The 12,033-nt window shown below is 43.2% G+C and overlaps 1 protein-coding gene across 1 annotated transcript in view; it reads right to left on the minus strand.

The window, feature by feature from the left end:
* The window catches only part of LAMA1 (laminin subunit alpha 1), a 152,606-nt gene that overhangs the window by 82,253 nt on the left and 58,320 nt on the right, over window positions 1-12,033 (minus strand). Inside the window, exons 6-15 of the mRNA XM_082353446.1 lie at window positions 11,822-11,911; window positions 10,430-10,547; window positions 9,357-9,535; window positions 8,588-8,693; window positions 6,458-6,618; window positions 5,371-5,511; window positions 4,181-4,354; window positions 2,670-2,771; window positions 1,668-1,879; window positions 792-903 (exon numbers count right to left, since the gene is read on the minus strand). Of these exons, the coding sequence (XP_082209572.1) occupies window positions 792-903; window positions 1,668-1,879; window positions 2,670-2,771; window positions 4,181-4,354; window positions 5,371-5,511; window positions 6,458-6,618; window positions 8,588-8,693; window positions 9,357-9,535; window positions 10,430-10,547; window positions 11,822-11,911 (1,395 nt within the window). The remainder of the gene's footprint in view (window positions 1-791; window positions 904-1,667; window positions 1,880-2,669; window positions 2,772-4,180; window positions 4,355-5,370; window positions 5,512-6,457; window positions 6,619-8,587; window positions 8,694-9,356; window positions 9,536-10,429; window positions 10,548-11,821; window positions 11,912-12,033) is intronic.

Raw genomic sequence — 12,033 nt, forward strand, 5'->3', positions numbered from 1 at the left:
TGACAAATGTTCACAATCACAGTCAGTCATGGGCTCGTGAGAGGCAGGACCTCATGGCAATTAGCAGGGATGAAGTTCAAAGACCACTTCCTAGCTGTGTGACCTTGGTCAAGTTACTTAACCTCTCTGTGTCTCCGTTTCCTAATCTACGGAACAGAAAGTATATGAAGGGCCTACCTGATAGGATTGTTGTAAGGATTAAATAAGGTAACATATGGAAAGGGCTCAGAATAGTGCCAAATACGTAGAAAGTTCTCAGTAAGAGAGAGTTACTATCAATATGTATGTCCAAATAATTTCAAAAAATATTTCAAAAATTTTAAGCGACAGATTACTTTCATCCATGACTGCAAGTATAGTTTCATATACTGTATATGTGAGGTAGAGCCCACCTAAGTAACATAGCCTGGGGCCATCAAAGGTCTCCAAAGAGGCCTGGCTTGTCTAAAGCTTTCCGGGGTCGCAGGTTGGTAATTGGTAAATGTTCAAATACAGTCAAATTCAATCCTCCTTAGAAATGTAAAATATGGCATGGGTGCTTCAACTTTCCTGTTGACTAAGCAGGACAGTGACACTTACTTAGGGTATTCCCAGATGCCCCAGAGGAATTAGATTTCCTTAAACAATGTGTTTCCAATGTTCCAATAGCCTCCAAAAGTCTGATGTTTAGAAACACTGGGTTTCCAAAGTTAAAATTCAAACACGCGTCACGACATCACCTTTAATGCGCTTTTCCCCCAACCCCGCAGGAAGAACAAAAGGAAGAAGACAGGAAGGGGGAGGAGTGTTACCTCACAAGAGATGCCCGCGTAGCCCTGGGGACACTCGCAGTGCTCCACCTCCGTGGCCAGGGACAGGTCTATAACGTTAGGGCTGGCTGTGTCCAGAGAGACAGAATCCAACCTGCCAACAGACAAACAGGCAGGGCCGTTACAGGACTTACACACTCGCATACGGCATCTAACACCTCACAGAAGACGAATTCCTAAGACAGATTTAATTCAAACAAAATGGTGACGTGATTTTTGTAAGCAAGTAAAGATTTTCACAACAGTACGCTTTCTGGGAGCTGTCATTAGTCCCTGGAAATGCCTTGGACATTTGGCACAAGACGAGCTGCGGTCCATACACAGCCGTGGGAAGGCTCTGAGAAGCCCGTTCCGAAGAATGAACTCCAGAAGAACGAACCCATGCAGTTGAACTCTCTCTAGGGCAGAGAGATGGTCCTGAATGTGCAGTTCTCTGTTTGCTTTAGCTGCATCCAACATGTATGCTTAGCCTGGCATTGCCAGAAACTGACCTTCTCAAAGTAACAAAACGACTAAGGATGGACTCATGAGCTTAAACAGTCTGTGAAAACCTAAGACTATTAACATCAGGAGGGTGAAAACCAGATGCAACACAGTTAACAACCGTCACCTCATGGGGCGTTTCTCAAAAATCCACCCTGAAGGTTTCTGATCCCAACGCCAAGTCTATCTCCTACTAGATACATTTGTCATGGACAACAATTCTTATGCCTTCGATAAAATTACAGTGATAAAAAATAATTCCAAGACAGTTCCGTTAGCTGTGTCCTTAAAATAATCAAGTAAAGTATATCCAGCTTAAAATATATGATAATAAGGACAAGATCACCTATGTTTTCCCTCCTTTTCAGTACACACCTGTACAGAGCCATCTTTGCAGAATTGTAGTTGGCTCTGATCAAGAGATGTGTCACGTTGGCAAGCACGGTCATCAGCTGGTCGCGATCTACCTCCCTCCTGCTGTGAAAATCTCGGAAGTACTCAGGCACAAGTCTAACCACGTTCAAGTGCTCTTCATAGGGCTGCAATAACAGGCCCTCTGCCTGGGTGCTTAAAGTGAGCCCATTCCCCTAACATTTAAAAACAAGAGGAAATATATTCATAATTCAATTTCATGATCAAATACTGAAAGCAGATTTTGTATTCAGTCACGTGGCTTTTCATCTGTGTGCAGGTTTTTGGCAAACATGTAATGATGTCCATAGCCCTTGGTCCAGAACGACCAGAGAAAACATATCACTATCTTCCTCTCAGAGGGATTCGGATAAGTCTAAAGACTGTGCCTGTGCTGGGATCTCAGAAAAGAGACAAAGTCATGCACTAGCCCACAGTTTCCCTCAAAGCAACCAATCTGACACCTCTAATCTTTTTTTAATTGAAGCATAGTTGATTTACAGTGTTTCAGGGGTACAGCAAAGGCCAAGGCCTTGCTGGGTCTTTTTGTGATGGGAGTGAGGATGCAGGAACAGGGACAGAGGTGGAGGACAAAAATGACAATGCATCTCCGGTCCCCACACAGCCAGGCACTGCTGCCTAGTCATTCACGTGGGGAGGACGCTACAGGAGGGGAGGAGGGACCCAAAGGGCCGAAAAGGAAGTCCCAACATCGAGGAAAAACTCCTCTCCCTCTAAATTGTGAATAGACAGGTCAGCTACAGGAGCAAGCCAAGAGCTACAGGTGCTGCCCTGAGGCAATTCTGGAAATTCCCAGTCTCAGCGGAGTCCAGACAGGCAAGGCACCGCTGAATGGCCACCTGGCCCTGAGCTCCTGCCACTACGGCCTCGCTTAGCCACCTTCAGTCATAAAACTGCTGCCCCACGAAGCCCTCGGCTCTAGCAAAGCGATGCGAAAGCAATTACCTTAATGATGACGTCGGCGTGAGACATGGGGTCACCATCCGCTGTCTCCACTGGGACCTCGTAAGACACCGCGTACTTCAGGAATCCACCAAACGCCGTCAGCTGGAATGTTTAAGTGACAATGAGCGCCGAGGGGAAGGATCATAGCTCTTGGTAAGAGGACACGGTCACTAGGATCCACCTGGCAACAACTAGGGTGCAAGGCGTCCCAGAGGCCACAATACGTAAGGATTTCACATTAAAGGCAGTGGATAGGAAGCACGTTATACGAATATTCTGTTTAATTGATACCACGAAATGTAGGATATTGTCTAAATGCACAGCAAAAAACGTACTCCTTCCTAGAGACCCCGAGGTAAATTACTCTGAACTTGTGCTAGTCCCACGATAGACCTTTATTTCACTTCAGGACTTTAGGGGGCGGGGAGTGTGACCCAGGACCACCGCCCTGCTTAGAGGAGGGCAAGAGCAACACGCATGACCAGCTAAAGGAAGGACTAAGGATTTCCTTCCTGATCTGACATCCTTTAACGTAAAAGAGAGATTTTCTTTCTGCCAGCTATGGTACAACGTTCAGAATCCAATCTTTGCACCATAAAATTGGAGAGGTGCTCTCCAGACACGAAAGCAAAACAAAACAAAACCATTGAATTTTGGTGATAAGATCCCATTCTAAATAGAAAATGTCTTCTACGATTCTAATTTGATGGGAAAAGTAATCATTTTCAAAAATAAACACTACTTAAACATACACAAAACAGCTATAAAATTAAAATATAACCATCAAATTAACTGGAAATGTACCACGGTACGAGACCTACACTACATATACCATGACTTCAAACAAACCAAAGGCCTGGTTAAGGTGAGCAGGGAGCTGTAGGTATTGAGAGAGATTCCACTGAATATATTTTCAGATCGATCAGAGTCTGGAGGGAAGCTGCCTATTGGTGAGGAGGGACAGGACCATGCATGTCATTGAAGGGAGAGGTTAAATCGTAGGCACCAACTTCCCACTTTGTGGAATCACCTTTGAGCGTTTTCTTGGAAAGGATTCCATCTGTTCTTAAACATGAACTTCACGTGAGCAACAATCATGATAAAGAAGCAGGGGGCAGTGCAAGGGTTCCTGCACACCCTTCCCAGGGGTGTTCTATACGCCAGGTAAGACAGGTACACGTCTGGCTCCACAGGGCAGGGATGCGAGGGACCTTCACAAAGGCCCAGGTGACCCAGGAACCCAGAGCAAAACAGAAGGTCTGTCGGGGAGAGGGGACAAGATTTCATACAACAGACCACCTTTGATGGGGCCAAGAAGGACACAGGTTCGTATTTTAAAGATGCAGTCAAGTCAAACAAGGATAAAAAAACCATGTGAGTCAGGTGTCAGTAAACGCTGTGTGATATTCTGCTAAACTCAAAAGAGACCAACGACAGTACTTGAAAAGCCAACACAAGCTCTTCCTTAATGTGCTCTGAGATCTCTACCCAGACGCCGGCCCTGGAAGTACCTTGTTTCCCAGGTAGGCTTCCGGGGCCGACCAGTAATACTGGGAGGTCAGCCTCTGCACCACTGCCGAGCTGTTGATGCTGATCTGGTGACGCCCGCCCAGCGCGTCCTGCTGGGACCGGAGCTGGTTGGAACTGACCAAGTCGGTGACCAGCCAGCCGGACATATCTTTCACCTTAAAAAAGATCCAAGAATTTTAGAACGTGAAATCGAAGTCACCTTAGGTTTCACCCAGCCCAGCGTTAGTATCTTCACCGTGAAGGGACAGACCCAGAAAGCTTGGCGAGGACGGAGCTAACACACGGTGGCCCTTGCACTCGTCAAAGGACCCGGAAAACCTGAGAACGAGTCACACGTCCCCCAAACCCAGGTCAATTAGAAGCAAATAATGAGCAAAACTGTAAAGGCCACGGGTATGTATCTCAGATTAAAAAACAGCAAAGAACTCAATAAACGCATTGAACACAGTGTCTCTGGCTAACTCTGACTTCGTTGTTGCCCCTGCTTCTTAGCCAAATGCCAAAAACTGTATAAAACAACCTCCAGATCCTATCCTCCCAATTTGTCACCTACGGAGAGATGACAGGAGATCACCCACAGGAACGCACCCCATTCTCAAGTACTGATCCGAATCCCCCCTCCCCAGACGCTGGTAAGGAGGGAGGAGGGAGGGGAGGAGGGAGGGTCAGGGAACAGCCCTAACCTCCAGCCATCACTCTGTCCTCCCTAGAACCCACTCAGCACCCACCCTGAACTCGTTCCCCCCGAATTCTCGATTCCCCAAACAAATGGAGTGCCCTGCCTCTCCTCATAAACTGTGCCACCTGCTGCGTTCCCACCTCGCCTGCTTCTTCGAGCTAGAAAATTCTGCGTGTCCCCAGGTCCTGCTGTGCTTCCCGGCCTGAGACCGGGGTGGGGCTGGTGGGGTAAGATCTGACCCCACAGCTCCACGCATTTCCCCACAGAGGAAACTTACACACGACGCATTCTGCAATGCCGCAGCATCCTATTGCTCCCATAGGAGAATGTATGAGGGAACACACACATGATCTAGGAATTTTAGTGACACTTTGGTAAGTGGGCAGCCTTTGATCCACGCCGACGTCGGTCCAAAGGATGAGAGCGGTGTTACAGAAGAGCCAGCCTCATCACTTTCTAACACAGCTCCTGGCTCTCAAAAGATGCCCCCACCTGACTGATGGGCCAGGAGAGGCTGTCGCAAACGTCAGAGACACCAAAGCAGAAGCATTCCGAGCAGCCCTGGGGGTTCCTTTCCTCCAAGTTATAGAATCCCGGTTTGCATCGATCACAATGTTTCCCCTCAACATTCTCCTGCAAATTGGAGTAAAAAATTAGCTTTTGAAACCAACAGGTAGACAGACTAAAATGACATTAACATGACATTAGCAAGAAAGATGTCTGGCCATCCAGAGACACAGGTAAACAGAAAGACACTCAAAGTCAATGCGAAGCCTCAGGATGCCACGATTTCCAGATAGCCTGAAATATTTATCATTTGATTTTGTAGTCAAGACTGAGGCTAGGGATCTTAGAGCTTGGTCCTTATATTTAAATGGCTTTTTCGTGTTGTTTTGTTTTAAACCTTCTATGTTTGCTGATCTTTCAAGCATTTTAAAATCCGAAGAGGACTATGTAATTGTCTTGTTAATAAATGCTCAAGATAATTTTCCATCATATGTAACGTGCCTAAGACTCTGCTTACATGGGAAGAAGCACAAGACACAGCCGGAAGTCTGCTGAATTACGGGGGAGATGGTTACTAGTGTCAGATAGCCAAAAAACGCCTCCCTGGCACCAGATTCATGCATTTCTTATCATTGTTCAATTCCTTTTTAAGAGAAGTCCAAAATAATCTATCTGCCTTTAATTAATGTTCTTAGAAATGTAGTGTTTACTTGGTTCTCCTCTAAACATAAAGCTTAAAAAGGATGTCATAGAAGAGGCATTAGGCCAAGGCCTAAGAAAAGCAGTATTTGGTTTCAACCAGGAAGTCACAGAAATACTTCTGGAGTCTCTGGCCATCGCCCAGAAGGCACCAAAAAAGAAAATCAGGTGCCCATCTAAGTCCAAGGACATATTCTGTGGCCAGTTCGCCGTGACATAATGTCATGCTTCTCAGGAAGGCTTGGGGGAAGGGATAGTTCCACTTACACCTCAATGCTTTGCTCAGGACCTGATCATCTGAGCCAATGAAATGCATCCCATTTTCAGGAAACCTCAAAGGAAACTCGGGGGCAGCTTTAACCTCCACACATACCTTACAGAGACAAGCCTCGGAGCAGGGTTCCTCATTCAGGCTGCCGGCTGGGTTACAGTCACAGGGCACACACGCAGGGTAACCCTTATAACCAAACTGGCAGCGATCACATTTTTCTCCCGCGTAACCTTCCTTGCACGGACACTGACCCGGCCACTTCCCTGCGAAGAAAAATGGCAAAATGACCCAACAGGAAGGTAAAAGAGGTTTAAAGCAGGGGTTGGCCAACTATTTCTGTAAAGGGCCAGCGAGTAAATACTTTAGGCTTTCCGGCCAGAGTGTCTGTTGCAACTACTCAACTTTGCCCGTATTGCTTGAGAGCAGCCACAGATAATACATAAACAGATGGGTATAGCTCTGTTCCAATAAAACTTTATTTATAAAAATCAGTGGTGCCAGATATGGCCCATAGACCATAGTTTGACAACTCCTGGTTTAAAGAAAGAAAAGAGAGATGGAAAGCACAGAGGCTGGTGGGAATGTAAAATGGTGCAGAAGCTTTGGAAAACCATTTAGTACTTCTTCAAAATGCTAAGCATAGTGTTACCATAAGATCCAGCAATGCCATACCTAAGTATTTAGCCAAGAAAAATGGAAACATACATCCTCCCAAAAACTTGTACATAAATGTTTGTAGCAGCATTATTCACAATAGACAGAAAGTCAAAACAACCCAAATATTCATCAGCTGATGAGTGGATAAGTTAAATATGCATAGAATGGAGTATTATTCGGCAATCAAAAGGACTGAAGTACTGACACGTGCTACACGGATGAACCTTGAAAACATCATGCTCAGTGAAAGAAGCCAGTCACTAAAGACCACATATTGTATGGTTCTATTTATATGAAATGGCCAGAATAAGCAAATCTCTAGAGAAAAATTAGATCAGTGGTTTCCTAGAGCTTGGAGTTGGGGCAAAGGGATGGAGGAAAATAGGCAACAACTGCCAATGGGTAAGGGGTTTCTTTATGGGGAGGTGAAAATGTACCAATATTGGACTGTGGTGATGGCTGCACCCATGAATATGCCGAAACACAACGAATTGTACACTTTAAATGGGTGTACCGTACGGCAGTCAATCATATCACAAAATCAAGCTTTTTTTTTTTTTTTAAAGCACAGAAGCCAGTGGTGGAAGGCAATAAGCACTGTCTTTGCTTCTAATGCCAGCTTTGAAAGCTGTGTACTCTTGGCCAAGTTTCTTACGTACTCTGAGCTACAGTTTCCTTGCCTATAAATTGGGTAAAATAATTTTTATTTGCTATGCTTTAAAGTTGAAATGATATATATTCTAAAGTGAACCCAATCAAGGGTGACTGTCATCATCATCAGCATCTCATCACGAGTGGCGGGTAAGAATCAACTCTCTGCTGCAATTTACCCTCCCCCCTGTCAGCAGGGCCCGCAGAGGCACATCCCTCCCCGCTGATCAATATCCATTTTCACTGCTGATCAATATCCATTTTCACTGCTAGTGGCGGAGCACTGGAGGGGGTCACAGGGGTCTCTGGACAGATGCAACCTCTTCCGGAGACTCTGGTATTTGCAAGTCCATTTGCCAGTTTTTGAAATGGAAAGAACACTGACATTTACAAAGTTAACTGGGGGATTTGCTTGCTTTGTGGGAGGATGTATGCTAAAGGCTCTGCATGTCTTCTGAGCGCTAAATAGAGTGATTGCTATTTACTGTCCCACGTATGACTTGAAACCGAGTCTTATTTCTTCTTTCGTCAAATGCTAACTAACCTCTCAAATGTCATTTCATCGCCCCAACATTGCCATCTCCACCCTCTACCTCCCTCCCATCACGATTCCTAATTTTGCTTTATGCCCAGGGCACTGATTCCTACCTGGCTTTATATTATTTATGTACTTGTTCGTTTAGTGTCTGCTTGTGAGCAGGGACCTTGGTCATCTTGTTTGAGGATATATATGTTCCTAGGTCCTAGAAAACTGCCTGACACCTAGTACGTGCTTAGTAAATATTTGGTGAGCGAAAGAATCAATAGAGAATCATACCACCAAATTATTACACAATGGTAACAGTCTCACTAGGTACAAATCTTACACACACACACACACACACACAAATCAATTACAAGCACAAAAATGAATCAAGTACTCACCTCTGTGTAAGTCAGAATGAAGGTCATTCTTAATACAGACAGAACTGAGGGACCCCAGAGGGTCACAGTCACAGGGATGACAAGGGTTGTCCTCATAAGGAGACACCTGAAAGGCAGAGGTTGCCCTAGATTATCTCGCTAGAAATAACAGCAATATTAGTATTAACATTGAGAGTAATACCAATGACAAGGTATTGACTTTTTATCCAAGATGTGACTATCACAATGATTCTGTGTACCCAGGGGGTGCAGGTCAAGCCAGAAAAAACGTGCAAACATCTTTTTGACAGTGACAGCAGCTGGCGTCACTAGTAAAGTGTCATCCTTCTTCATTATCACTGCTACCCTTCCCCTCACTCTGCCGTCTCTTGGAGACATGTAGAAGCCTCTCCTATGACTTAGCCACCGTGGGATTCCCGTGACAGCTACATATGGTGTCAACTGAGGAGTGAGCACTTCCTACGGGCAAGATACAGTTGCTTTAGTTATTGGCTGACTCTCCACATGGACACTTAGTATCACAAAACTCTGAGATGATGTAGCCAGTTGACCCACAGTTCAAGTTAAGTAACAGTGGTGAACATCCTACTCTGAGCAAGAAAACAGGACGGACAGAGCAGGAAATTGATATCTGAAGAACACTACCAGCATATTATAAGAATACAGATGAAATGTTGCAAAAGGAAATGTCTTCAATACTGAGACTGATGCGTGGCGGCCTGAATGTCTTTTCTACCGCGAAGCTGGGCAACAGTTGAGGCGCTCTTACCCTGTGTGGTCTGTAATACCCATCCACGCAGGTTTCACAGTTGATGCCCATGGTTTTCTGCAGGCAATCGATGCAAACCCCTCCTCCTCTGAACTGTCCGGCAGTATTCAGACTTCTCTTCTGATTCGCCACATTTTCATCATAGTAACAGTCTTTGGCTTTATTGTGGCAATTGCATTCTAGGAGAATATTTTAACATCTCAATTAATACAGATACCGTGTCCTAGATAAAGAAAAGCCTTCCCTCCTTTAGTAAATTTTGATGACTATAAATTAAATTAAAATTATAGAAGTCATTTTAGTAACAATCTTTCAGAGGCGTTGGGGAGTAGCTATCCGAATTATACGTATGCATATCCACTTGATTCATCAACCTGTCTTCTGGGATCATATCCTGCAGAAGCACTTGCTCACTTGTCAATGACAAAGGTGAATCACTGCACCATTGCTTGTGTTAACAAAGGACTTGTAACAAGCAAAATACCACGGGTAGGTAGCTGTTTTGATTATATAACATCCATATAATGGAGTTCAATGCAACTGTTTTTAAAACAGCATTTCATAGTGTTAATATGGAGATATTTTATTTAAGATATATTGTTAAATATAAAAGTAATGCATAGAATGACACGCATAGCACATCATGTCCTGTCTACGAACAGTGTGACGTGTAGGAATATATTAACTTACGCTTTACTTGCATAAACATTTCAGGAAGAACCTACCAGGAAATCATAAAAAGTAGGAAGGATGGAGACAGAAATATATAAATATACTTTTATATACTGTAGATATTGGAACCTTGTGAATATACTGCCTATTTAAAATTTAAATCCAAATTTATAAAGAATAAATTAATATATGGGAAGCGGAATCTTAGAGAAATAGCAAATTGATAATCAATGCATTCGGGTCTCAATCCTTTAAATTTTATTAAGGTAGTCTGCCTCTTTGTGAACTACTTGAATATCTAAGAAAACCAGTTATTTACTAATTACAAATGTCAAGTCACCATAAACTGAAGCATATGAAGGGGGAAAACTTTACATCCTTGCAATTCTCAGTGACCTTACCTTCACACGTGTTACCAGAAGAAACAGTGCCGGGCCTCCAGGGCTGCTGATGGTACCCAGGACAGCACCGATTGCAGCTGTCACCACACGTGTTATGTTCACACTGACACTGGAATTTCTAGACAGTAAGGAATATAAAATTGCATCTGAAAATTTACCTGTATGTTTTTCTTAATTTTATTTAGGAAGAATCCATCATAGTCAAATACACAGCAAGAGTTTACAATCAAGCAAACCGGCACTTAATTTTTAGAGAAAAAAAATAAACATATGACCTGGTTAAAAACAGAAGTGAGAAGGCATAAACTAAAACTAATATATGGCTTAACAAAAAAAGCTTTTCAAAAGAGACACATTGACTTGAAAGGTTTGGAAGCTCCTACTAGTAACTTTCTTGATATTCATCTCTGTTTTTCAGCAATAATAAAAATCCTAGGCTTCCCTGGTGGTACAGTGGTTAAGAATCCGCCTGCCAATGCAGGCGACACAGGTTCGATCCCTGGTCCGGGAAGATCCCACATGCCACGGAGCAACTAAGCCCGTGCGCCACAACTACTGAGCCTGTGCTCTAGAGCCCATGAGCCACAACTACTGAGACCACAAGCCACAACTACTGAGCCCACGTGCCCCAACTACTGAAGCCCGTGTGCCTAGAGCCTAGGCTCCGCAACAAGAGAAGCCACCGCAATGAGAAGCCCGCGCACCGCAACGAACAGTAGCCCCTGCTCACTGCAACTAGAGAAAGCCCGTGTGCAGCAATGAAGACCCAACGCAGCCAAAAATAAATAAACAAAAATTTTAAAAAATAAAAATCCTATTCAGGAGTTAAATTATTACGAAGATTGGGAAAAAATAAGAAGTAACTTCATGTAAGTTTTTAAAGGAAGAAAAGAGGATGCTATCTTCTTCACTTAATACTATGCTAAAACAGGGAAACTTTATTTTACCTTGATTTAGCACCACAAAAAAAGAAAGAGGAGAAGTCAGAAGGAGGGGAATCCTTCTTTTAAAAAGTATAAACATAATTTCTAACTGCACGTGATTTTCACTTGACTATCTTATAGAGAAGAGCTTCAAAATTCAAAAGGCCACTGAATTGCACACTTTAAAACGATTAAAATGGTTTAATTTTACGTTACTTTTTTTTTTACCCCCCCTCCAAAAAAAATATTTATGGAAAGAATTTAATTAGAAACATATTCTCCAACCAACACAAAATTAAATTGTTTAAAAAGATTAAACTAGTTAAATTATCTGAAAATCTTTTTTTGTGGCTTGATTTTATAACTTTCAACACATGCCTTGAATGCAAGTGCAAAAAGTGCAATGCAAACATTATAGCTACAACTGCTATTTTGAATTTTTAGTAAAATGTGAAATACTACAACTCACCTTTATAGTTTCATCCCATGGGCAGCTACTAGCATGGCCATAACAAATACACATTCCTCCAACAGAAATGTCTTTTATTGAATAGTAATACTAAGGAAAAAGAAAGTTACAAGCAAAAATTAAAACCTCTTCTATTTCAGTGAGAAGAAAACGTTGGCACTCCAACAAATATCTCAGTTGTTACTGATAATCAAAAACACAGATATACATTT

Source organism: Balaenoptera borealis (genome assembly GCF_965194805.1).
Source record: "Balaenoptera borealis genome assembly, chromosome: 14".
NCBI classification, from domain to species: domain Eukaryota; kingdom Metazoa; phylum Chordata; class Mammalia; order Artiodactyla; family Balaenopteridae; genus Balaenoptera; species Balaenoptera borealis.